The following is a 27,536-nucleotide window of genomic DNA, read 5'->3' as shown; positions in this document are numbered from 1 at the left end:
TTAAATAATTATTTAAAAACGATTGTTCATTTTTACAAGATTGCTAATTTTTGAATTTTTTTAGAATAATTATAATAAGAATTACGAAAATTTTGAACCTTATAGTTCTAAGAAGATCTTTTTATTCTCTACAACTTTCGTTCTTTAAGTTTTTCCAAAAAATATCGTGATGGTCAAAAAATTTAAATAAAAGTCTAATTTTAATTAAATATAATTAAACTTTCCAAAATACCCCTGCAAAAGTTAACGGTAACGGTAGAAATTAACGGAAAAGGTGCAAAATGTCTACGGGTTAAAAGTCTGGGGCTGCAAAGTGTATTTTCCGAAACTATTAGGTGCAATGAGCAATATGCTGAAACCAAAGGGGTGCCAATTGCAATTAACTCAAAAATCTATGAAAAGATGATGGTTCGATTCAACACTGTTTAAGAAAGGAGTTGAACACACGTGTGGTCTAAATAAATCTAACATGGAATCTTGATCTTATTGAAAATATTAGTGAAAGTGAAAAACTGAATAGAAATGATAAAAAATAGTCATAATTGGAAAGTCGTGACAATTCAAATTACAACAATGTTGATAATTTAATTGGTGTCAAGGACAATTGGAATTTCATCTCAGATGAAACCTTTCTAATTACAACAATGTTTTTTTTTGAAGGCTTCTAATTACAACAATGTTGATTATTTAATTGGTGTCAAGGAGAATTGAAATTTCATATCAGATGAAACTTTTTTAGTTATCGATTGGAATGAGAATAATTATTTCATATTTTTGGATATTGAAAGAATATTTTTGAGATTGATAATGATCATTTTTCTCAGAGGACTAGAACTCTAGAAGGTTCTTTTTATGGTTATTGAAATTTTAGTTATCCATATGATGGATATAAAACTGATGATGATGGCCACTAAATAGATGATATTCAATATAATCGGAATAAGCACATATATAATTGTATTGCCATTTATCTTGAGTATCAAATCTTTACATAGACTTACATTATGAATGAAGTCACAATTAGTGCTGTAATCCGATCCGGGCAGCTCGCGAGCTCGCCCGGTTCGAACTCGTTTTGATGGGCTCGGCTCGGCTCGTTTAGTTAATCGAGCTCGAGTCCGGACAGAGGTTTTGGCTCGTTTTGTTAAACGAGCTGGCTCGGCTCGACTCGTGAAAATTAACGAGTCGGATTCGGGTAGCATTTTAGGCTCGATTTAGTGTTAAATTAAACGAGCCGGCTCGCCCGACTCGTTAAACTCGGCTCGTTTAGCTAAACGAGCCAGCTCGACTCGACTCGTAAAAATAAACGAGTCGAGTTCGGGCAAAGGTTTAGGCTCGTTTTCTTAAACGAGCCGGCTCGGCTCGACTAAATAAAACTCGGCTCGAATTATGCCCGGCTCGAAACTCGGCTCGCCCGGACCGAATAACAGCCCTAGTCACAATTATAGTAACAGTTATATTTCGATAAAAAGTGAAAGTAAGTAGTCCAATACAAATAAAAATATGAATGATAACATCATAATAAAAAATTCCAATTATCTAATATAAATCGAAAATTTGTGGGTTCTATGTGAATTTTTTATAGATTAAGTTAAAAGAAAATTTTGAAATCAAAAATAAATATGCATTCGCAGCATATGTATGCGCAGTTTTGTGGATAGTAATATATTAGTGCATATAAATTTTATCGGCTTATATTTGTATTTTTTTTAAACAAGCTTATATTTGTATTTTAGATATATGCTTTAAGATATTTGAAACATTATTTTTGGATATTATCATATTTTAGTTTTAGTATTTCTCTCTATATATATTGTGTTATATATATAATTTGTTTTAATTTATTTTGTATCATGTATGAATAAGTTATTATTTTAATTCTCATATTTTTATTTTACATAATTGCATATGATAAAATGTTGTTATTGAATGTTTTCTATTAAATATAAAGTATTTTATGTGAATATTATTTTTTCAGAATATCTATATTTAGTACAATGAGATATAACATAATCATGCTATATTTTATTTAGAATTCTGAATACAAAGTTTTTTTTAATAAAATTATAAGTATTTACAATTGAATGTTTATTTTCAAAAATTCTAGCAAATTTGAAATATTAATGCAGCAACTTTAGAATTGAAATTAAATAAATATTTCTATAAATATATTAGAATCACATGAAAACTTTTTTTGATAAATGAATTAATTAAATAATGAAAATTCATACGAATATTTATGTGCAAACAATGAAGGTGAAGGAGTACTCCCTCTGTTTTGAATAAAAATATATAATTGATATTATTATTAAAAAAATCAAAAATAATAATTTTAAGCATGCGATAAAAAACACTTAAAAATACATGTAAAAAAGTCAAAAAAATTTAAAACGGAGGGAGTATATAATTAAGGGGACAGAGGAAGGAGTACCGTTTAGATTGACTCATGCTCAGAAAGGTAAAAACCCCAGAACATGTTGTTGACACTGGCGAGTCGGAAACAACGTTGGACTTCTCCGTTTAAACAGCTCCTACTAAATTCATATATATTCAACCATTTTTATTCTACTACATCAAATGACATTACCGAGTCGCAACCGAGTCAATCAACTCCACCACCGATTCAAGTCTTACTTACTGAGTCAACTGGCCGAGGTGTGTTCGCAACTCGCAAAATAGGATCCGGCGAACTCATTCACACTGCCCAACCATTCGTTTGTCATCCTTATTTCAGCTCACTTCACACTGTTTGTTACTTTTGCCTCAAGAAACTGGCCAATGGGGACAATTCTGGTGTCAATTTTTGCGGTGATTCGTGTCGAAAACAAGCTATGGTTTGTCGAAATTTCTTTATTCCTTTTTTTTTTTTGATATATGCACACCATGTGTTTGAATTGCGGTTTATAAGAGTGAATTGTGTATTTTGCATGTTAGGGTCTATTTGGCTCAAACTTCGAATGGAGTTATTTGCTGTATGAGTTAGTTTCGAATTTGTAGGTAAAAGTAAATTGCTCTCTGTTCAGGTAGCTAAATTCATACGCATAACTCACATTTTTTTAAAAATAAGGGAACCACATTAAAAATACTAAATATTTATAGTTAGTTCGAAAAAGAATTGATTTTCAAACAAGTCACTCAATAATATCAAGTTGGTAACTGATCTCCACTAGGTCTCACTCAACTCACTATGAATTAGTGATATTATTTTGGTCATTGTTATTAAATTCATTCAAATATTTGACAAAATTCGTCGGACACATGACATGACTGTGATTAGTTGGCAAGTAAGGTTTTAGGTGGCTAGTAACATCTCTTTTACAATCAACATACATAACTTTTGCATAGGTTTGTGCATATATACATGCTCTTTCATTTAGGGATTTTTCCCTTGAATCTCTTTTCGAATTGCACAACTCTGCCTCTGGACTTTTCTCAGCAGATAGAACGACAAAAAACCTTGGATTTTGCTGTATGTATTGACAAAATTCTTCTTATTTTATGTATATATTTATCCAATATCTGACTGTACGTACATGTCATGCCTTAGCACCATGTCATCACTGTTACGGTTTCTGTATTTAGCACTATTGATCGTAATGATGTCATTAATTCAGTCTAGTAAGTCGAGTAAGACCTCGTAGAGATCAGTGACCAACTTGATACTATTGAGTGACTTTAGTAACTAGTTTGATAATCAACCCATTCGAAAACATTATTGGCATATTGAATTTTTTTGAGAACGACTTGATACTGCAAGTCAGTTATAGGTTATAAAACTAATTTAACTAATTTGAACCTAGGAATTGGTTTGAACTTATAAGCTGGTTTGCCAATAGGTGTTGGTATGTTTATTGTCACATTTTAAACAAGTATACATTAATGATATGATCTTCAGATAAAATCTGTAAAAATTATACAGAAATGCACCTTCCAGTCATCGTTTTCTCCTTTGTTGGATGGTTCAGTCTACTACTTTGAAATTTCGACATTGAATATAGACCCTGAAATTGTTGGGAGATTCACTAATCTTTGTTGCATATATCAGGGTTTCTGTGAAGTAGAAAACCAAGCAGATTGGTCAGCATTCGATACTCATTGTCGGTACGAGATGTCTGTCACACTTTTTCGTATCATAGCAATTTTCTTACTGCCTTTATATAGAATCCGCCCTTAAGTTTTCTCAACTTCATACAGAATAATAATGCAGTATAATATGATACACGTTTTGCGTCATTATTCAAAATTTGCGTAAAACATATTTTCTGTTTTGATGACTTGACTAGTATAGATACCTGGGATGGTATGGTTTTTGCTTCTTCATAAGCTTTAGAAGTCAATTTACCCCTAATTTGCACATTATATTCAGTATACTAAATATTTCATCAGCTAAATTTTTATACAATATTTGAAGAACTCGCGGCTTAAAATATCCTCTGCTCGTAAGACGGTTGGCTTGCATGGTTTTATCAGGAGTTGCATCGTCAAATAGTTTGGATATACTTCAACCTGCCATTCTGTCTCCTCAAATGATTGCTCTGGTACTCATCTTGCACCCTCACTATTGTTGCTTTCACAATTTTAAGGCGGGTCATGAAAACAAATATTATCAAGTTGTTAAATTGGATGGAATTACTTGGTAATATTAAAAATGTTAAAATTTGGTAGATTTTTTTTTTAATATTAAATTTCTTTAGCATGCGGTATATTATGGAGAGAACGTGTTTTTATTGATCAAAGTTAACTGGATATGAACCAGATCACTGATATTATGGGATGGGATTACTGAATCGATAATGAAGATTACAGATTTCTAGCAGCCCTTTTTCAATAACTGAAAATCAATTTTAAAATTAAATACCGACATTATTGCATTCCAGGTACTGGATATACAAGCTAGAATTAAATCTCAACAGGGCATGCAGTCTTTTAGTCTTATCTAATCCGTAATAAGTTAATTAATTTATCAGCTCTTAGACCTACTTATAGGTCCTTTACTTGTGACATTGATATTGTATTCTATCTATTTTTAAATATGGCATGTTTCTAAGGTTTCAGAACACTGTTGTATTCCTTTTATTTTCAATCTTCATGCCATGCATCATGATATTTTCAGATGGAAGAGGAATTCGGCTTGCTAAGATGTGCTCTCTTAGATGCAGATTTGACAGGCGAAAAGATGGCTTGTAACTCTTTAAGCTTGATATATGTATATATAATTTTCATTGTGACTGATGCCTTACTCTCAAAGGGAGTGTAATGGATCTATTATTTTACTTTTCTAGTCTTAACCAAGCAATGGTACATTGGTGTTCTGGCACGGATACGTATTAATGCATTCCGCATTGAATTGGTTGGTGGATCATATGAAGATCTTTTACTGTCAGCATCATCATCAGTAAATGCCGAAGCTGCTGTTGGCAGTGCCATCTATATGCTTCCATCCTTTTATAATCATGATTGTGGTGAGAATCCTCTATTTTAGTAGAGTATTCTTCTCAAAAGTGATAAATTTTTTACAATGTTTATCATGTTCTCATCCGTGGATCAAATCATAATAATAAGAAAATATCACTGTTCATGCCGAACACTCTGTATTCATATGTTGTTCCTTTTCATATATGATATATTCTAATCTTCTGTTTCTTACATAACACTCATTTGATAGCGCATTGGAGTAGACATAAAATATGCAATGATTATCAATCAATGTTAACTTGCTAACTTTAAGTTTTATTTTTGTGCTTATAGATCCTAATGTACACATTTTATGGATTGAAAATGTAAATGCAAGAGTGAAGGCTCTTCGTGACATTGAAGAAGGTGAACTCTACTATCCTTTTTCGTTTCCCTCTAACATTGTAACTTGATCATCTGACTGCATATTGACTAGTCTTGTTTTCATTCACAAATTACCATGTAAAGAGGGGAGAGAGGGATATTGATGTAGATTTAAATGTACCATAATCTGAACTGCCAAACTTGACAAGTGAATGAAATACATACATCAAAGAGACCCGTCCCTGAATATGGGCAGGGGGCGACCTCTCCTAGTCTATAAGTTTAGGAGTGCTTGATTTTGGAAGATATTATATATAGATAGTAAAACGTTGTTCTGTATAAGAAAAAAGATTAGTGATTAGTAATGAATAGTTTTTATTATCAGATGTGCGAATTGTGTTGACACAAAGTTCAGTATGTATTGGGCATACTTTGCGTTATCAATAAATTATTATAGTTTTATTAAAAAAATTATTGATCATCACTTGTAGGGCTCATTATGTCTTCTTTTTGCTTTGTTGCTTTGCAGGAGAAGAACTACGCATATGTTATATTGATGCTAGCATGAATTATAAAGCCCGGCAAACTCTCCTGTCCGAAGGGTTTGGTTTTCAGTGCCACTGTCTTCGCTGTCTATCCTACGATTGAGGAATGCTTGTTTTGTTGATTTAGATTTGCTTAAAAAGAGTGATGATCGTGGTTGACCGAAGGGTTGTATTCTTTCCTTTACCATCTTTAAGAGCAAGTCCAATGGAGGTGTTAAAGTAGGTGCTATTGCTATAATATAGCACTCAAGCACAAAACTCAACTCCAATGGGATGCTAAACTTGAATGTAAAATAGCAAAATGCTATACTTGGTTCTAAATATAGAATCAAGTATAGATGGTGCTATAATTGCCACATAAGCATGCAAGTGACAAAATACATTAATAAAGTAATAATGACAAATATAGTTATGTACTTTAAGATCATGTAATGAGAATATAGCTTTATTTGGATATGTTTGGTTCTATTTTACATTTACCATTGGATCATAAGTTCTATTTTAGCATCAAAAATCACTTTTTGGTTTCAAATTATAAAAATAGCTACATCTATTTTAACATCATCATTGGACTTGCTCTAAGCTGAAGAATGATTCTTTAAAATGGCCCACAAAGGCTTCACAATGGAGAGACCATGATCCGATCCAAAGATTCAGTCGCATTTGTTTTGACAGTGCCCCCCCCCCCCCCCCCCAAAAAAAAAAAAAAAAGCCTGGTATCTAAAGGTTGGCAGTTGAACTCAAAATCAGTACTTGGAAATTCGAGGAAACATTGCACTAAGAATGCTATACACGTTGCTACCAGTAACAGATTTTGCTCTTTTAGGTTCCAGTATCTATTAGTGTAATGGGCATGTATTTTGTTGTTGTGTAGAAGGTTGGCGGTCTCTTTCTTTTCCAATGAAATTTTTCATTCCGATTGACAATGAATAAAAACAAGAGTTCACCAATAGTAACCATAGTTTCTGTGACAGCAAATATTTTCAGTTTCAGGTTCTAGAATTGGAAGAATTTTCGTAGTCCATTTCTTCGGCATGCTTTTGAGTGATCGACGTTATTGATCTAAAGCTTATGTTTTATGATGAGGTAACCAAACTGGATATAAATTTAACAAATTACTACCCCGTCCACCTTTTAGACTTTTCTTAGCCAAAATTTTATTTTTGACTGACTTTCAAAAGTTATTTTTATATTTTTGTGTAATACTTTCTATATTAGTTATGATTATATATATATAATTGTTTTATTTAGTAAATTCTGGATTTATTTAAAATTCCTAAGTAATCCTTAGAATATATTTTACCGATTTATCGATTATACTGAGATTTGACTAAAAATTTCTAATTTATAAAAAAAAAATCCCTAATAAATCATGAATCGGTAGGTCAACCGATTAGTTTGGATTCCTGATAACGACCATAATTAAATGTAATATCTGTAATATAGATTATGAGATTGATAAATCTAATTAAAAAACTCGATAACTGAGACTGTCATAATATTAAGCGGAGCTTTTTTTAAAATACCCAAAGTACTACTAATTCATATTATATTACAGCACAGGCAACCAGTGGCGGAACCAGGAATAATATTTAGGGGGGCTCAAATTTGGAAGCAAGTGAGATTGTGAGGGACCGATTGAAATTTGAATCGAACATTGATACCACATTCATTAAAGAGATACGACCATCTCTCTAGGTTGCATGTATTTATTGGTTAAAAGGCCTAAAAGAGAACGTTGTCCGAGTGCATTAACATAAATACAGCAATAAGAAGCGGCGTCGAAAAAAAAATTTGACTCATAGTACATCGACTTTTTTATGCCATTGTAGACCTCCGAAAAATCGTAAACAACCAATTTTAAGTGACATGGCCGCCAGAAAGGAGAGCGCATTTGAGCATATTGTCGCTGGTTCACGGCGGAATGAATTTATCGCAGTGAGAAGCTGAGTTAGAGTAGTGTTGTTTCTCAACGGTGAAGTAAGACCAAGTTCATGATGAGAGTGTGTGCGTATGACTTATGAGTGTACCTGTTTGAATGTATTTGTTAATCAGACTCTCTTTAGACTAAGAGCAAGTTCAAAGCAGAGAGAGAAAGAGAGTATGTATAACTATTATAATAATATATAGGATATAACAAGAAGAGATATGCTTTATAAATAAGGTTTCAAGAGGTTGTTCTAGTGATAGAAGGCATCACTAGGATATTGTTGGATCAACATTTTTCATCAAATATCCCAAATTTTGACTTAGGACGTGTTATAAGACATCTCTTGAACTTGATCTAAGTGCCCTAAATTATATTGACATGAATAATTCAGCGGGGGCTGAGAAAAAAATTAACACTGTTTTTTCGAGGTTAGGGGGGGCTCTAGCATCCCCTAGCCCCCCTCTGGTTCCGCCACTGCAGGCAACACATATGCATTGTCTTTTTTAGATATGCAAGTTAAAATCATCTTTCAATCTTTCATTCTTTCGTTCTGTTCTAATCCTTATGTTGATTTGTTAGCTATTGGATGTTAGGTCCTTCCATTTTGAATCGTAAGTTGTTGATATCATGAACTGATCTTATTGAAAGGTGCAACCTATTTTCTAAAAATTTATATACGTCCCTGTTATAGCCGAAATTGGCTACAGAGTTGTGGTACAGGCTTCTCGGGGCAACCCGGAAGGCGCGGCCTCGGTTCGAAAAAGAGGTCTGACCTCTATTACTGGTAAGAGCTAAGGAGACAAGATAGCGAAGACGAAGGGCGCGCCCTCCGGGGTCGCGCCCACAGGTAAATTCATTATGTGTGAGGATGAGTGAGTCTCGATGACGACCCTTCCGAGGGATACGAAGACCTACCCTTCCGAGGGATATGAAGACTAGTGCCAGGCTCATCTGGAAGTTATCAGGCTCATCTGGTAGTTCCCGGGTTATGACCGGACGTGATCTATAATCCCCAATCCTGCTATCTGCCGGGTTGTCCTCGTGCGGGGGCTTGGGGTGATCATGGTTGTAGAAGGCCCTCAGGGGTGACATGAAGGCCGATCATATGTCTGGGTCCTGTATTCTGGTGAGTTAGCCCTCATTGGGGGACTGAGACGATCGTGTAATTTGGCTCCTCAATAGTCTTACCTCTTAGTGAGAACCTTCGCTAGGGGGTAAGGACGCGTCCCTACACCTCAAGGAAGTGGTCACGGCTCTATCCGATGTCTCCTCCATGCTACGAAAAGTAGCGGTTAGTGTCATCTCTCGTAGTGGAGATGATGCCGTATCCGTGATGTACTTGGACTAGGAGTCTAAGGTAGTTGTCTCAAGGCTTAATTCTAACTGGAGTAGAACTCTAAGTGATAAGTCACCGGCCTAAAGTTGGTCTTATCCCCAAGAGGCCTAGTCTTGATCAAACTAGGAGTCTTGGTTCAATAGAACTACGTATGGCTTGATCCTCTATAAATATAGGGGTACGTAGGCACATTAGGGGATCATGAGTTGAGAGCACGTGAGACCAACTCAAAACCCTAATCTCAGCCACCCCCTAAAACACACAACCACCACACTTCGGCGACAAAAACCACCGTCACAGATCTTGATTCCGGCCATGAACCTCATCTTTGTTGATTACCAAATTCCTCCATCAACAGTCCCATTTACCATAAATTGAAGATCAAGCCCGAGGATATGTCAAAAACCGCATTCAAAACCAAGCACGGGCATTATGAATTTCTAATGATAGTGTTTGGATTAACTAACGCACCAGCAGCTTTTGTGGATCTAAAATATAAATTTTTTAAGAAGTACCTGGATAAATTTATGATAGGGTTCAATGACCATATTCTGATTTGTTTTAAATCTGAGGGTGATCATGCTGAACATTTAAGAGCTACATTAAAAATATTGTACAAAGAGAAGTTACATTCTAAATTTTCGGAGTGTGAATTTTAGTTAAGAGAAGTTCAATTTTTGAATCAAGGTGGATTCGACCAAGATTGAAGCTGGAATTAATTGAGAAAGATCCAAGACTCCACCACAAGTTTTTGGGGGTTAACAAGTTATTATCACAGATTCGTTAACGGTTTTGCTAAATTAGCTACACCATTGACTAAACTCAGCAAGAAAAATGAGAAATTTAAATGGAAGGAAAAGTGTGAAACAAGTTCTCAAGAACTAAAGCAGAGGTTAATAATTGTGTCTATATTGGTATTACGAGACGATCATGGTAATTTTGTAATGTGTCTCTGTACTCCCTCTGTCTCATTTAATTCTATACATTTCCTTTTCACTGCTCGCACGCACTTCAATTCTCTTATAAAATATAGTTCCATAATTTTTTTTTAAAATTTTTCTTTTTCTGAATAAAAATATAACATTCAAACTTTTATTCAGAAAAGAAAAATCTTAAAAATAAGTTATAGAACTATATTTTACAAAAGGATTAAAGTCCGTGCCGCGTCCCCGTCCCCGTCCCCCAATGTATATAACTCAGGGGGACGGAGGGAGTAAGAGATTAGAATATGTACTGATGAAATACAATAAGGTGATTGCGTACACTTTTCGATAATTGAAGACCCACGAGCAAAGAGATCCAACACATGACTATGAATTGGTAGCTTATAGTGTTTGTCTTGAAATCTAGAGACATTGTGGGTGCTTGGATGTGGCGTTTAAGCCCCGCTTCTCAAGTTTTGAATTAGAAGCATTGTATTGTTTGCGTAAAATGTCAAGAAGCACTTATAAAAAGTTAGGATTCCTAATTTTTGTTTAATTACTTATAAGTCTTAACTAACTTCTAAATTCTACTTCACTTTTTTTATTTTAAGCAAGAAGCACTTATTTTAAGTTCACCCGGATGGCACCATTATGTATATGGGAAATGTGACCAACAAAAAGAGAAATGTAACAACTAAAAAGAGACGGAGGGAGTACTTATTTCTACGAATAAGAAATGTTAAACGGTTCTTAAATACTTAATAGTATATAAATGTCAAAAGAAATTCTCAATTAAGTCTTTAATTTTGTAGAAAAAGGCCAAACAAACACCTTCATTTTGTCATTTTGAAAGGCAATAGAAACATAACAGAATATATACAAGGGCCGTTTGGGTTAGGTTAAAAGAAGTGACTTCTTACTTAAACTAAAGAAGTGGAGCAGAAGTGGAAGTGGGAAGTAAATAAGTTAATAAAGTGTTTGGAAAAGAAGTAGAAGCTCTGAGAGAGAAGTTAGCATTCTCAGCTTCTTGAAAGTACTTCTATTTATTTACACAAACGGGTCAATAGAAGCAGAAGCTAGAAGCGACTTATGCTTCAGTCTGCCAAACAGCCCCATAGTCTTGCCTACTTACATCACCTACTCAATTCTCACACCCTTTCTTTTGCTTAATTTTTTATACAGCTTCTTAATTGATCAAGTACGAGAATAAATAGAGTTCCCGCCATCTTAGCCATTGATGAGAAGTTTGAGAAGGATGGCAAAAAGAGAGCCTTTTGTTACCTAACTCTCATCTCCCTCCCATAAAACCTCAGACCAACCCATCTTTCTCTTCTCATCCCAACTTCTTTGTTTAAAGTACAAAAATAAGGGGGCAAAAAGCTTGTAGATTCTTGTTTGTTTACTTGTTTTCATTATGTTTTTGTATTTTTTATTTTGTGATTAGGAGGTGATTAGCTAGACTTACCACCTTCCAACCTTTAACCCACCATAATCGCACCTGTAAAGGTTTAGTTTGTCTCTAGTTCTCTTCTAATTTGCCTACCTCTCTTTGAATGATGGAATCTTTATCGCTATCTTCCATCCCGGTTGCACCAAAAGCATCTACAAGATTGTCTCAAATGCAAAGCCGGTGCCTTTTGGCAAAGAGGAATGGCATGATATATTGTCAAAGTGGAAAAAATGTTGTAAAGACGAGTAAGGTTTCATCTGTTTTGACAGATAGGTCCACTGTCATAAGCCCGGATAATGGCTCCGCTCTCTTGGATGCAGCAGGGAGCTTGGTTTTGAATCCAAATAGGAACGGCCAGGCTGAGATTGTCGCAAAGGATTTGGTGCCTTATAATGGAACCCTTATAGATGTGCATGAGAAGGGTATTGGGATTGTTAAGTTTCTTCAAGGAAAAGGGCTTCTCATAACCGGTGCAACTGGATTCTTGGCAAAAGGTGCCTTCTCCACTAGTAACAGTAGACTTGCTCCCTCTCCCTCCCCCCCCCCCCCCCCCCCCCCCCCCCCCCTCTCTCTCTCTCTCTCACACACACACACACACACAACTTATTCTCTCCCTTTCTCCCTCTCTCTATCTCACAGACACACAGTGTTTTTATCAATGAAAATTTCTAAATCAGAAGTTAACTATAGGATCATTATCATTTATAGCCTTTTCTTTTCCAGAACCTCATATTTATTTCTCTATTTGTATCTGGTTACTAATTTGCAGTTCTTATAGAGAAGATACTGCGCACTGTTCCTGATGTTGGTAAAATTTATCTCTTGATCAAGGCAAAGAATAAAGAAGCTGCAAATGAAAGAATGAAAAATGAAGTAAGCCCGTATTAAATGGAGCAATTTCCTTTTTTTCAAGTGCAGCTGTAACTTCTAACTCTACTTGCATTGCAGATTATTAACACCGAGCTGTTTAAGTGTCTCAAACAAAAACATGGAAAATCCTATCAAGCTTTCATGTTGAGCAAGCTTGTTCCTGTTGTTGGGAATGTTTGTGAATCTAATCTAGGTTTAGATGATGATATGGCAACTGCAATTATGCATGACGTTGACATAATCGTGAACTCTGCAGCTAATACCACTTTCGATGAGAGGTTATTAATATATCATCTATCTTGTACACCTAAAGCATGATATAGCAAACTCTCTATATGTACATAAACCACAGTGTTGTGATGAAATTGCAGATACGACGTTTCTCTTGACATAAACACCGGTGGACCTAGTCGTGTTATGACTCTGGCAAAAAAATGCACGAAGCTCAAACTCTTCTTGCAAATCTCCACAGGTAAAAAAGTAAATATGATTGTTTTCTTTCTCCATTTTTTGTATCATTAGATAAGAACTTGTAACCGTATTTGCACGAGACAAGACCATAAATTGCATTTGAGAGTAATCAACATGCTGACTATATAACAACAGCACGGTATTATTTTTCATCTACAAGTGAGAGTTACTTACAATGTAGATAGTCTGAATATGTTTCATGCAGCTTATGTTAATGGACAGAGACAAGGAAGAGTCATGGAAAAACCATTCTGTGTTGGCGATAGCATAGCCAGAGAAAGTCACACATTTGGAAAACCAGGAACCTCTAATCTTCCAAAACTGAATGTCCGAGATGAATTAGAGTTCGTCCTGGACCCCAAACAAGGTTTAGAAGGCAATGCATTGGCTCAAAACATGAAGGCTTTGGGATCAGAGAGGTGATGGCTTCTGGAGAAAAACTTGTTTCTTGTTGAATTACTGATTTGCATCATACTAATCACCAAACACGCGATATCTGAATATGATTTCCAGAGCAAAAAAGTACGGGTGGCAAGACACTTATGTATTTACCAAGGCTATGGGGGAAATGCTGATTGATAATCTGAGAGGAGATATACCAGTAGTGATAATTCGACCCAGTGTCATCGAAAGTACGTACAAAGAACCATTTCCTGGTTGGATGGAAGGAAATAGGTGTGTTTAGTTTCTGAACTCATTACCAGTCCTTTAATTATTGAGCAAGATCTGAATGTGAACTATGTGCCCCTTCCTTTTGTTTTCTTCTTCTTCACCCAGGATGATGGATCCAATTGTTCTGTACTATGGGAAAGGGCAGCTCACTGGATTTCTAGTAGACCCCAATGGAGTACTTGATGTTGTAAGTAGCGTATCTGTTTCAGTATTTCCCTTTGATGGAAATTTTCCTGTTTGATGCTTTAGAAGAATTTAAAGAATGTGAGTTGTAGGTTCCAGCAGACATGGTTGTGAATGCAACCCTGGCAGCAATGGCGAAACACGGGTCTGCGGCAAAATCAGAAAGCAACATATACCAGATAGCTTCATCTGTTGTAAACCCATTAGTCTTTCAGGACTTGGCTGAGTTGTTGTATCAACACTTCAACTCCTTGCCCTGTGTTGACAGCAAGGGGAGGCCGATCCACGTGCCAGCCATGAAACTCTTCAAGTCTATGGATGATTTCTCTTCTCACCTCTGGAGGGACACGATCCACAGAATTGGATTGACAGACTTGCCCAATCCTAATAAGAAAGATTCTCGGAAACTTGAAAATATTTGCAGAAAGTCAGTTGAACAGGCAAAGTACTTGGCAAAAATATATGCTCCATACTCATTCTATGGTGGAAGGTAATATAAGCATGCTCCAAGAACAATCAAAATTCATCCCCTTCAATCTTTACTTTCATATGGTAGCAAGTTCACTAGCATTAACTTCAAATTTACCAAGTGCCATAATCTAATTCTGTGTATATCTTCACCAACAGGTTCGACAACAGCAACACAGAGCGATTGATGGCATGCATGTCCGAGGAAGAAAAACAGATATTCGGGTTTAACGTGGGAAGCATTGACTGGAAAGATTATATCTCAAATGTTCATATTCCAGGGCTGAGGAGGCATGTAATGAAGGAAAGAGGGATGTGCAGCTAAACATATACATGAATACATGATAACTATATATTAAGCCATTCTACTACAACTCCTAGGCTTCAGCTCATATCTCTTGCACAGGGGATAATATGTTAATTCCAAAAAATAATTCTAATGAATTTGTGTTCTTTTCTTTTCTTGTTACTATCCTATGCTCAAATGTTGATTCTGGAAATATAGAAATCTAATGCCTCTAGGATGAAGAAAAAAAAGTGTAATTTGGCTCCCCAAGTTGAAATTTTATACAGCAAAGCACTTGTTAGCTTTGTATATCTTATACTAGTACATCGTTATCATCCGGGCACCGGGCATACCAATCTTTAAGGCTTTTGATTACAAACATGAAGATAATTTAAGCAGACTTATAAACTGAAAAATGCATGTAATTTCAGCTTATAAGCTACTTATAAGTCTAGTCAAACACCAAATAACAATATACATTATCCCAAGTACAGATTCATCAATATTTTAGTTGAAAATTTTGATCAAAATTCTTTAATTTAATGGAAAATTTCACAAGCTCAAAACTTTTTTGTTTTCCAAGAGATGGTGTGCCATATAATCTTATACTCTGAGACAAATTAGAAAAGAAGATTTCTTATTACACAAATGATACAAACAGTATATCATCAAGCAAAGATGTCAACTAAGTTAATGGTAGAGACATTCCAAACTCTACTTGTAAACATCTACGAGAATGTCTTCCAAAATAGGAAGCGTAAACTGTCATTTTCTCATCTATGTGTAAGAAATACCGAAACTATATACAAGCTAAAGAGGTTTGCTAGCAAATACAATAATCGAAAGTTGACATAATTATACCAACTACCAAGCAAAATAGTAGAAAACTAGTTAACTACCTAAACTATTACAACCTTAGGTGAGAGAAAAGGGAGGGAACAAGATCTACCACAGACCAGGCAAGGCCAGCATATTGAACGAGTCTAATACCAGTGTCTACATCAAATGAATCCTGATTGACGAAAAATAAAAGCTTTTGAAGATAACCTGTCTGTTTTGCTTCAGCAGGCTTTTTACCTGTTGGTGAATAAACTAGAGCTGGGATGTAGTTAGTTGATCGAATTGGGATGCCCAAGGCATTTGCTGATATAGGAAGAGTCCATTTTGCTATAGTCTTGCTACAGAACTTGACAAGTAGTATAGTAGAGATACCCACAACTACTCTGCCCGCATACAAAGGTATTGAGAGCTGGGAGGTAAAGATGCGTGGAACACTTTCGTGGTGAAACTGATGGTAAGTTTGTTGGACCCCAGCTACCTGCCCAACATGATAAACTTGCTCTGTAAAATTTTATGACTTGTTTATACAGACATAATGCATACATTTTAACAAAGAAATACTTGAGAATTGTCCCATTGATTTACTTCAAACAGTTGCATACACCACTTAAAACAGGCAAGACACTCGCAACAAATTAAAGCAAGGGCATTCCTATATAAAGGCACACAGTTATATGAAATATAATTTGGTAAGACCATATAGTTTTTCGCTTACAATTCCCAAGGCCACTCCACTGAATGCTGTATGATACTCAAAACTGGGGGTTGGATTCTCAGGTTTCGGATACGCAAAGAGCAACAAGAAAGTAAGTGCAGACCAAAATGATGTGACTGCAAGGAAATAGAAATTAGTGTAAAGAACCAATAGAAACAAACAGAATCACAGAAACAACTGATATCTATTTCTAGCGAAATTAGACAAATTCAAAAGAGCACACCAAAATTCAAACTTCGATTAGTTGACTATTGTAAAATGGAGTTCTAGTTCACTTGTGTATAATCATCAAAGGATTAAAAATATATACCATCATTTTTGCATTTTCATTCAATGCAACAAAGATAGAATAAAGAAAAATCTAACACACTTTTTTGTTTGAGATTATAAAACTCAGAACTGACCCATTGACAAACAGGTGACACACCTTTCCTTTCAGTTATAAAACTTGGGAGGCTGACCCATAGACATCGAATTTTATCTTAAGTAAATGGCAAAAGACCATCATTACTGTAACTACCACAGCAATCTTTTACATTGTTCAGGACCGTAGTAGGCCTCTATTATCTTTACTGTTGACATTGTACACATATACTTGCATTTGAGATATGGTCGAGCCTTGTTAGATACCCTCATATTGCAAAAGAAATTTCAAGAGAAGCGTTTGCAAAAGCATACTGCCATGTCAAATTCTACAAGCATGCCATGAATCGACCCATTAATTTGTCTATTTCCATATTTTTACTCTTAGTAGTCGAACCATTGTTGCCCATTTAGGCCACCATCTCAATGATTGTTGGTCAAAGTTAAGCCACCATCTCAATAATTGTTGGTCATAATTAAGCCACCATCTCAATGAAAATGATATGAAATATTGCATGCATTTATGGTTTGAAATTAAAATGCAAGATAGTATTGTCTGTGTCCTGCTCTGCACCACAAACTAGGTAAACAACATATTCCATTGGCAATAATATCCTTGACTTTTTCTGTGATATTTTAGCAGCTCAACTATTATTGAAGATTCTGTGCAAAATTTATGTGACCGAAAGGACAATTACTGAGAAGCCGTTATACTAAACCGCTAATACAAGAAACTCCATACACAATCAATTTAATATATCATTTAAATGTTCACATACCGTTGTGTCCTGAAACTACAAAACTATCAATGTATTCATGAACAAGAAGCCAAAATGTGAGTATTGTCAATCCAAAACCAAGACCGCCTATAACATCGATTAAGCTGTGCATCCCCAGGTAGATTCTTCCTGAGAAGAGAGTTAAATTTTAACTTGAAAAACTGGGAAAACTAAAGAAGGGGACCAAAAACTATAAGGGGTGGACAAAAACTCACCACAGCCAATGAGGCCAACAAGCAAGAAAACAATTGCAAAACCAGCAATTTGGATGGAAGCATCTTTACACTGAATGTATGATAAAACATAATGCAATAGATACCTGAATGCCCCAGATGTAAGAGATTCAGAAGGTATATCAACGATTCAGTACAAAAAGATAGCCATGTTCTTAAAATCATCTGGTGCTATAGTTTAGAACATGAGATTAAAATAGAATATATAAAACAATATACAAACTGACATGTATAAACTTTTACAGCCCGTTCTTTTTGACTTTTACACTCTAAAATCTGAATCAAACAGAACTCCTTGACTATTTCATATATATTTGACAATCTGAGCTAAGATATCCGGGTAAACAAGTTATTACTTTTTTGTCCTGTAACACATCATCCAAAGACATGAAAATAAAAGCTATAATGAAAAACTTCTTGATATTTATTAAGAATACTGGATGAATTTCTAACAAAGCTACCAAAATTGTGAAGCAAAAATGCAAATGAAGAAGAAAACAGCAATATACCCTGATAAGCAGACTGTGTTAAGAGTGTGCGATGAAGGCAATCCATATTCTAATGCATTTTCCTTCTCATCTTCAGTGGCCGTTACTCTTCTGACAGGAGGAGATTCTGGCCTAGGAGCTGACACTAAATCCTATGAAACATGAAAGATAGTAACAAAAATCAACATCATGCTGACTAGGTATGACTCAGGAGTCATGAATGATGAAAAAGAGTATACTTTACATTACCTTCACACAATTTCCCATGTAATCACAAAAAGCCATCAGAAGTGTCATCTGTCTAGCCAATTTGCCATGTCCACTCTACAACATAAAACCACAAAATCAAACCCCAAATGCAGATAAATCAACAGCAAAACCCATAAAAAATGGTAAAAAAAAGTAGCATTACCCAGAAGAGTAAGGGAAGAAAAGCAGTGTAGAAAGGCACAGAAACAAAACAAGACAAGGCAGAGAAAAAAGCATCCAGAGCTCCATTTTGGTACCTCTGCAGATCCAACCAGCAAAACAAGCTAAAATCAACAATGAAACACAAGCAAAAACCACAAAGCACAACAAATACACACACACACACAAACATACATATCTGAAATTATAAAAATGCCCATCAAGAAAAGACTAGTTTAATCACCTGAATGGCAAGAATGATGGGGATATCAGAGCGTACACGGGCTAAAACCCAAGGTTGTGTTAAAGATCGAAGCTTTTGCGTAAGATGAAGAAAAGAAGAAGCATATATCCAACAAGCAATTCCACACAAAATTGTCACCTGCCATCCTGCTAAAATGCTCTCCATTGCTTGTTTCTTCTTCTTCTTGGGCTTGTTATTTTAGTTTAGACAAGACCCAATTAATTAAACAAGGGGAATTGGGTATCTATCATCATCATGTTTATAACGGAGAAATCAAGACAGGAGGGATGAAATATGAATAATGTTAGGCCCCCCTGTCTCTTGTTCTCTTGTTTCTGAGGTTGTGTTGTTTTTGGTTCATTAATGTTTGTTTATTTATGCCTCCAAGTGGATTTTTCAATAGCGTCTACATGTTTTCCACTAGGCTGGTAATGGATTTGGAAACAGGTCGGCCCTGTTGATGCTGCTCAAATATACCAAATTCTTCAAGCAATTTGTAATCCGTCCTTTTTTGTGGAGCCAGTCACGGTTCAAAACGGAGAAAAGGCCCAAAATATCACGATATACATAAATAATGATAAAAATAATAGAATTAAAAAAATATTACAAATATCATAACTTGGGATAATCTAGTCGTTCGATATTTGAACAAAAACGTTAGATTGTTTTACGTTTTGGTCCGAAAAACTCTACATAAGACAATGTTGCATTTTAAGAGTATAACACTACATGAATAGCGTTTAGAATTTCAAAAGTCTAGATCGTATAGCGTTAAAAATGAATAAATGTCAGACCTAGCGTTTTGCATTGTAGAGTGATAATTGACGATCTTGTCCAACAGTGATATTTGAGGCCCTTCATACATGTGACAATAAGTGCCAACACCCTCCAAATTTGTATTATTTCAAAAATAAATTAATAAATTTATCATATAATCATAAATATTTATATTTATAATTTTTTATGTAACATTTTAATAATACCCACCACTACCACTACCGACCTCAAAACTCTAATCAACGACCATTCTTTTTTATTTGAGAATCTTGTTCAACTCATTTCCCGCTCAATACTATCTCTCTACTAATGACAACTCCAATCCATGGTATTAACGCCTCAGCACAGGGGCGGATCCAGGATTTAATTCTTGCCCGGGCTGGAGTTAAAAAAAAATCACAAACTCAATGCAAAAGAATCGAGTAGCAGACTAGTTGAAAATCGACATATGCATAAATCATGTAAAAACGAAAACTAGTTTACAAATGAAAGTAAAAGAAGTTTTACTTACATCATTTGAGTTGTACTCGCCGATTTTTTGAGTATAAAATTTGTCTATCACTTCATCTATAATACTCCCTCCGTTTTAAATTACATGTCCACTTTCAAAAAATCACATAGTTTAAGAAAAGTGAATTTTGAGAGAAAAAAGGTGTAATAAGTCATTAATTGAACCTAATATGTGATATAGGGTTGATCTTGGAAATATAAATTTGAAATATGTGGAGGAGAGTTGATTTTGTAAATATAAATTTACTTTGAAAGTTGAAGTGGACAAGTATTTTGAAACAAAACTTTTTTTCTAAAGTGGACATGTATTTTGAAACGGAGGGAGTAATACCTTCAGCATACTCTCTCTCAATGTTAATAAGCATAGAATCTCGCTGATATTCTTCATCCATTTTGTTTCAAAGAACGGTCTTAACTATTTTCATAGCTGAAAAAGCTCGTTTTGTAATAGCTGTAGAAACCGGCAAAGTCAAGACAAGACAAATCAACCAGTAAATCAAATTGTAATGTTCAGCCTTTCCTGTATCAATTAGTTGTACATATAACTCAGAGATGGTAGACAAATTCTGAAATTTAGCATGCCTAATCACATCAATCTTGTAATGATCAAGTTGGAGTTTCAGATAATACATCTTTTGTTGACTAAAATCAGCAGGATAAAAGATATTAGTAAGGGTACAAATCTGCTCAATGTCAGACAAACTAAAATTACACTTCGGCTCCAATGATGAACTCAATCTCAAAAGCTCCACTACATTATCATTAAACCGTGGTTCAACTCTTCCGACTAAAAATCATAAACAGAATTAAATATATCATAATGATAATGATGCTCAACTGATATATCATCTCTTTGTCTCACTGAACGAATATCATCCATATAACGAGCATTCATATAAGGTACATCAATTTCAAACTTTTCACAAATTGATATAACATATTCCAAAAGAACATCAAAACCATCAGCTCTCAAAGATTATAGCAATTCCTTTGTTGTTGAAACTAAATCAACGACATTCAAGATATCAATTGATTTAGTTGGTAAGGCTCGGCAAAGCAAATTTGTCATGCCCATGATCTTATGCATCAAGTGGAGTACAAATAAAAACTTGAATGATTTGAGTGAAATTAAAGAATCTCTAGCTTCTCCACGTATAGAGTTGGAAGATGTACTACAGTCTACAAGTAATAATGCTTTCCAACATAGTGAGTATTGAACTATACTTATCAATCAAACTACAAATAGAGCTAAAGTGAGAGCTCCACCTGGTAGATCCTGCACGTTGTAAATTCCAATCTGATTAAGTCCCCTCCCAGTCTGACGTTCCCCACTAGCCACAGAATGATCAACCTCAATGCCATGTAATATCTATAAATCTAACAGACATTTAGAAGAACCAATAACAACATTCATAACATAGAAAAAAAACCCCATATAGAATCCTGTCTCCAGCAACTCCAACCAATGCTACCAGCTGTAAACGGTGAGTAAAACAATGTACATATGCATCACCACACATATTACTAGTGTCGTGCCATAAAATCTCCCTGGGTTTATTTTATAGCCCATCATATTATTTGGGCTTTACTTGGGCTTGCTGGAGTTATTTGGAGAATGGTATTGGGCTTCACCATGGTTGGGTGAACCAGTGAAGGTGTGCAAGAAGATATACGGGCTTGCACTGGAAGCATAATGGAGGCTGCCATCAGAATGAGGTTGCACCTGAAGGCGCTTTAGGGGTTACCTCTGGTAGGGGTTACCGCTAAGTGCATCCTGGCTTGCAGCTGCAAGGCTGCAGTTAGGGGATGCCGCTGGCAGGGCTTCCGCCGCCTGGGCAGAACGGCAGGTAGACTCCAAGCATGACTCTTCTTCCTTGTTTCTAGGAGGACGAGTTGGAAGTATATTGGGAGTATATCAGCTATCATTCATCTACAAATTAAGGGATAAATACGTGCATTATGGAGATAATTACAATGAGGTGGAGATAATTCATGAATATTCGGATATATATTGAAGATGAAGGCTTCAAGTGACCTACTTGGAGTGGGATGCCGCTAGATAATCACAAGAGTAAGTTGTTTTATCCTAAACTAGAGGGGATAAGAGCTTATCTCTTCAGAATCCTAAATCGAGAACTACATGGGCTTGATCCCTATAAATAGGGTATGTAGGCACCTTGCAAAGGGACGTATTCGGATTCATTTACTCACGAGTTCTACACTCTAAAGAGAGGCACGTGTAACCTTTGTGACGTACATTTCCGGACAATTGCAGGACGGAATTCCATAATTCCGGCCTCGTTGTTTGGTTCTTTGCAAGCTCAGCCCTTAAACACATTTGTTTTTCTTTAGTTTATGTTAACGGTAGCCCCTAAAAGCTAGCCGTGATTTTCGTAGTTGTAATAAATATCCCTATAATTGTGCTATACGGTTCTGGGGGTGTTGTATCAATTCCTCTCACAACACTTTTTGGCGCTAGAAGGAGGGGATTACTGATCTTAGAGAGGAGAGATGTCAGAAATTCCCGAAAACACTGAAAATCCCAAGACGCTGGAAGGCGCTACGCAAGATGAAAGCAACGTTCCGAGCGGGGAATTAACGCGCGAGGAGATGAAGGCAAAAATGAAGAGAATGAGTAGGAGGATTGCCTCCTTGAAAAGAAAGTCAGCAAGGTCGAAAAAGGCTAGCAAGGTGACTCCCACCAAGCTAGATTTTGATGGAGAAGGCGGCAGGAAGGAAGGTGGCAACTCTGAGAAAGAAGCTAACCCCGAGATGAATGATGGAGAACACTCACAGGCTGCTAGTGTGTTCGATCGCCTTGGAAGGAAACTGACCGAGCAGGACTTGCGGCACAGGCTTGGCAACAAGGCCCCTAACGGGGATGAACCTGAAGGCTCGCAACGCAGGGCTCCTACCAGCCAAAGACAGGAGAAGCCTGTGTCTGAAGCTCGGTCAAAGGATAAAAACCAAAGTTATCAAAGTTATCTCCATTCATGATGATGAGGAAAGCTCAGGGTCGCACAATGATGAGGAAATAAGTAAGAAGAGAGATCAACCCCTGGATGGTGACTATGAGGTTGCACTTGATGATGGGGATGATAAATGCAAGATGGAAGAGCTGCTGGAAGCCTTAAAGAAGGTGAAGGCCGATAAGAAGTCGAAAGCCGAGCTTACCGTCAAGTCACCCTTTACTAAGAGGGTTAGGGAGTCACCCCTGCCGCGTATCTACAGGGGGGTTGGCGACCTGCGATTTAACGGAACCATGGATCCCGTGGAGTATCTTAGCCGGTTTGACACTGAGATGGAGGTCTACCAGATTCCAGACCTCACAAAATGTCGCTTATTGGCTGCAACCCTCAGGGATGACGCTCACCACTGGTTCAAGAGGCTTCCTGCTAATTCTATTAGCTCTTGGAGGAAAATGTGTGAGCTGTTTGTGGGACAATTCAGGGCTTCCGTTACTTATGTCCCACCTGCCAACACTCTAGCTAATGTTAAGCAAAAGGAACACGAGACATTAAGAGAGTATTTCAAACGCTTCAACTCAGAGGTACCCCGAGTTAGGCCAACATCAAAGGAAACCTTGAAGAATTTCTTGATAGCGGGGGTAAGGCCTGGAACAGACTTCTGGAAGGAGTTGCAAGGGCGGGAGCCCGAAACCCTGGCTGATTTCTTTGCTAGGGCAGAACCCCATAAAGTGATTGAGGAATCTCTAGCTAAGTTGAAGAAGGAGTCGAAGTCTGAAAGCCGTAGTAGCTGGAAAAACAAGAGAGACAGGTCTTACAGCCCAGATAGGAGGAACACCTATAAGAGGAACCCCTACATAAGGCCTGCTGGTGAGAAATCCTCGAGCCGGGACGGCAAAACCTCACCCATTACTGTGAATACAATCAGCTCACAGGGCTTCGACAAGTCAAGGTTAACGATGAGGAAGACAAGAGAGGCAAGGTACCATGAATACACGCCTCTGACAGCTCCCATAGATCATATTTTCGAGGTTGGAGACAAGGCGAGACTCTTCCGGAAGCCCTTTCGAAATGGACCCCCTGGAAAGAAAGACCAGGGGAAATATTGTGCTTTCCACGACTTAAACGGGCATGACACGGCAGAATGTGTGCATCTCAAGGACCACATAGAGGTCCTAATCAGAACTGGGTACCTGACCGAATTTTTAGCCCAAGAGGCTAAAAAGTATAAGGAAAAGAAAGCTGAAAGAACAAGTAACCAGGAAGCCAACCGTAGCACTCGGGCTGGCAGTGTCCGAATGATTATCGGGGGACCCTTCGTGGAAGGCCAGGGACGCAGTGCTATGAAGAGATATGTACGGGAAGCCCGAGGGCCGCCCTTAACCAATGTGTGCCATCTGTCTGAAAGGCCTCCCAAAATGTTCAAAGGGGAGACCATGGACATTACCTTTACTGAGGGGGATGCACTCGCGGTACACCATCCTCATAGCGATGCCCTGGTGGTAACAGCCGTGATTGGAAATGTCAATGTGCACAGGCTTCTCGTCGACAACGGAAGCTCTGTCAATATCCTGGCCTACAGTGCGTACCAAAGAATGAAAATGGCAGATAAAGACATGATGGCCTGCTACAATGAATTGTATGGTTTCACGGGGAATGCCGTCCAGATTGTTGGAAGGGTAAGGCTCCCAATCACCCTTGGAGTAGAACCCCGGGCTACCACTCAAGTCGCAGAGTTCATGATAGTAAATGAGAACATCTCATATAACGGGATCCTAGGCAGACCTATCCTAAGGGACATGCGTATCGTAACCTCAATCTACCACTTATCGATGAAGTTCCCAACCCCCAACGGCGTAGGATGTGTGCGAGGATGTCAGGCTGACTCCCGAGAATGCTATAGCAGAGCTTTGAGATCCGCAGTGAAGGCCTGCAAAGAGATCCAATTAATGGACGGAGACATCCCCGAAAGCTGTTACAAGCAAGTGGAGATAGAGGAGGAACCCGAAACTAAGGCTCAGGGAAAAGTTCTGATGAAATTTGTGAAAGAGACCTGCAACATGGTGATCATTGTGCAACATCCGGGGGAAGACCCACACCTTGAAGCCTCACATGCCGTGCATAGAGGGCTTACCCTCACGGATGCACCTCTAGTGAAAAATATTGATACAGCTGAAACCCTGGTTGAGGGGATTGTGGAAGATGTGACTGACAGTGATTCTGAAGGGGCAAGTCGAAAGCAGCCCCAAAATAAAAAGCAAGAAAGTAAGTGCGAGGCACCTTGTGACTTCAACAGTGCTATGGTAACCTATGAAGTTGGAGACCACACACGGCTTCCCATTCATGAAATCCTGGGTACGCAACCCCAAGAGGGTGGCAACAAAGAGGTTACCGTTGAGATCGACCTCGACCCAAGGATGCCGGAAACTCAGGTGAAGACTGGAGCAACTGGGGATACCCTGTCCATCTTGGTGGATGAGTCCGACCCCTCTAAAGAACTAAAAATTGGGGAGCAATTGGGGCCGGACCTAAGGGAAACCCTGACCGCATTCTTAAAGAATAATTTGGACGTCTTTGCTTGGAACCATTCGGATATGATCGGGATTCACCCAAAAGTCATGTGCCACCGCCTCAATATTGACCCAGACAGAAAGGGAGTCAGGCAGAAGAAAAGGCCAATTAGTGGGGAAAGGGCTACCGCTCTTCAGGAAGAGGTAGACCGACTACTGAACGCAGGCCTAGTAAAAGAAGCTTTCTACCCTGCATGGCTAGCAAACCCGGTGTTGGTGAAGAAACCCAACGGAAAGTGGAGAACATGCATAGACTTCACTGATCTGAACAAGGCTTGCCCTAATGATAGCTTTCCGCTTTCTCGAATTGACCAATTGGTGGATTCAACTGCGGGGCACGCACTGTTAAGCTTCATGGACGCTTACTCGGGCTACAACCAAATCCCCATGTTCAAACCAGATCAGGAACATACCTCCTTTATCACTGATAGGGGGCTTTATTGCTATATAGGGATGCCGTTCGGTTTGCTGAATGCTGGGGCTACTTATCAAAGGCTGGTCAACAAGATGTTTAAAGACCGGATTGGGAAAACGATGGAAGTATATGTGGATGACATGTTGGTCAAATCAAAGGAAGCTTATGATCACGTAACACACTTGGCAGAGATGTTTGACATACTAAGGGATTACAGGATGAAGTTTAATCCCCAAAAATGCGTGTTCGGGGTCGAATCTGGCAAGTTCCTGGGCTTCATTGTCAATCACCGGGGAATCGAAGCTAACCCTGCGAAGATCAAGGCCTTAATTGAAATAAGGTCGCCTAGGAATGTGAAAGAGGTGCAATGCCTTACAGACCGGGTTGCCGCCCTAAACCGGTTTATCTCGAAGTCCTCAGACAAATGTAGAGAATTCTTTACAACCATAAAAAAGGGGCAAAAATTTGAATGGACGACAGAATGCGAGGCTGCCTTCCTAAAGCTGAAGGAGCAACTTGGAAGCCCGCCACTGTTGGCAAAACCAACGGAGGGTGAAGCCTTAATTCTTTACCTAGGGGTTTCCGAGTTCTCAATTAGCGCCTTCCTGATCAAGGAGGAAGAGCAAGCCCAGCAGCCGGTATACTACGTGAGCAAAAGGTTACTTGATGCTGAAACCCGTTACTCGAACATGGAGAAGTTAGCCTACGCACTAATTTTGGCTTCCCGTAAACTAAGGCCTTACTTCCAGGCTCATGATGTGCTAGAAATATTACCTTTTATCGCAAGCGCATGATCACCGTTTTAATATTTATGATTCGATCCACAGAGATTAAAATTATTTTTCGCAAACCCTTTACTTTAAATCTAGGCGAATTAGAAACTTAATTTTAGTGGAGAGGGTGTATTTTAAAAACTAATTTTCATTAACATAAGTTCAATTTAAATTTTAATCTAATTAACCTTAATAAATTACCAAACTTAATTAACAAGACTAATTTTACAAAATTAATCAACAAAAGCCAAAAACAAATATCGTACCAAAATTTCAACAACTAAACTACTCGATAACAAATTACTAGTCATAACAATTTCAGTATAAAGTTGGCAAAGCAAAGCAAATTAAAACCCTGAAGAATAGTCGCAGCTACAGGAAACAATAATCGGGAAACCACAAACACAAGACAAACGAACTAATATAAAAGAAAAACAACACCCAGACTCGGTGAAAACGGATTACTCAGAACTAAGTACTCAGCAGAGATGAAAACAAACTCAGCCCCGACAACTTAATACCAAAACCCAGAAAAGGACTCAG

At 37.4% G+C, this 27,536-nt stretch overlaps 3 protein-coding genes across 3 annotated transcripts; 2 read left to right on the top strand and 1 right to left on the bottom strand.

Moving 5' to 3' along the window:
* The first annotated feature begins 2,416 nt into the window (after positions 1-2,416).
* Positions 2,417-6,779, top strand: LOC108220636 (histone-lysine N-methyltransferase ATXR4). Its single transcript, XM_017394448.2, has 7 exons — positions 2,417-2,834; positions 4,046-4,101; positions 4,412-4,538; positions 5,114-5,183; positions 5,283-5,462; positions 5,749-5,820; positions 6,308-6,779. The coding sequence occupies exons 1-7, from the start codon at positions 2,475-2,477 to the stop codon at positions 6,424-6,426; spliced, it is 984 nt and encodes a 327-aa protein (XP_017249937.1). The 5' UTR covers positions 2,417-2,474; the 3' UTR covers positions 6,427-6,779.
* Positions 6,780-11,847: 5,068 nt separating this feature from the next.
* LOC108221011 (fatty acyl-CoA reductase 2, chloroplastic) lies at positions 11,848-15,090 on the top strand. Its single transcript, XM_017394913.2, has 9 exons — positions 11,848-12,456; positions 12,732-12,835; positions 12,911-13,110; positions 13,204-13,304; positions 13,509-13,722; positions 13,817-13,978; positions 14,081-14,162; positions 14,251-14,648; positions 14,786-15,090. The coding sequence occupies exons 1-9, from the start codon at positions 12,066-12,068 to the stop codon at positions 14,949-14,951; spliced, it is 1,818 nt and encodes a 605-aa protein (XP_017250402.1). The 5' UTR covers positions 11,848-12,065; the 3' UTR covers positions 14,952-15,090.
* Positions 15,091-15,661: 571 nt separating this feature from the next.
* LOC108220272 (lipid phosphate phosphatase delta) lies at positions 15,662-19,330 on the bottom strand. Its single transcript, XM_017393999.2, has 8 exons — positions 18,983-19,330; positions 18,743-18,838; positions 18,580-18,654; positions 18,352-18,482; positions 17,825-17,928; positions 17,610-17,738; positions 16,468-16,583; positions 15,662-16,230 (listed from the first exon to the last, which is right to left on the bottom strand). The coding sequence occupies exons 1-8, from the start codon at positions 19,145-19,147 to the stop codon at positions 15,820-15,822; spliced, it is 1,227 nt and encodes a 408-aa protein (XP_017249488.1). The 5' UTR covers positions 19,148-19,330; the 3' UTR covers positions 15,662-15,819.
* Between the last annotated feature and the right edge of the window lie 8,206 nt (positions 19,331-27,536).

Source organism: Daucus carota, chromosome 5 (genome assembly GCF_001625215.2).
Source record: "Daucus carota subsp. sativus chromosome 5, DH1 v3.0, whole genome shotgun sequence".
NCBI classification, from domain to species: domain Eukaryota; kingdom Viridiplantae; phylum Streptophyta; class Magnoliopsida; order Apiales; family Apiaceae; genus Daucus; species Daucus carota.
The sequence above is the reverse complement of the archived record's forward strand: the minus strand, read 5'-3'. Positions and strand labels throughout refer to the sequence as shown.

Coding starts and splice junctions, on each gene's coding strand:
- LOC108220636 (XM_017394448.2), top strand. CDS start 2,475: ATGTTGTTGACACTGGCGAGTCGGAAACAACGTTGGACTTCTCCGTTT. Junction 5,463..5,748: donor CTTTTATAATCATGATTGTG/GTGAGAATCCTC, acceptor TTGTGCTTATAG/ATCCTAATGTACACATTTTA. Junction 5,821..6,307: donor TCTTCGTGACATTGAAGAAG/GTGAACTCTACT, acceptor GTTGCTTTGCAG/GAGAAGAACTACGCATATGT.
- LOC108221011 (XM_017394913.2), top strand. CDS start 12,066: ATGATGGAATCTTTATCGCTATCTTCCATCCCGGTTGCACCAAAAGCA. Junction 12,457..12,731: donor AACTGGATTCTTGGCAAAAG/GTGCCTTCTCCA, acceptor ACTAATTTGCAG/TTCTTATAGAGAAGATACTG. Junction 14,163..14,250: donor CCAATGGAGTACTTGATGTT/GTAAGTAGCGTA, acceptor TGTGAGTTGTAG/GTTCCAGCAGACATGGTTGT.
- LOC108220272 (XM_017393999.2), bottom strand. CDS start 19,147: ATGGAGAGCATTTTAGCAGGATGGCAGGTGACAATTTTGTGTGGAATT. Junction 16,584..17,609: donor TGTAGTTTCAGGACACAACG/GTATGTGAACAT, acceptor ATTTCCTTGCAG/TCACATCATTTTGGTCTGCA. Junction 16,231..16,467: donor GTGGAGTGGCCTTGGGAATT/GTAAGCGAAAAA, acceptor CATGTTGGGCAG/GTAGCTGGGGTCCAACAAAC.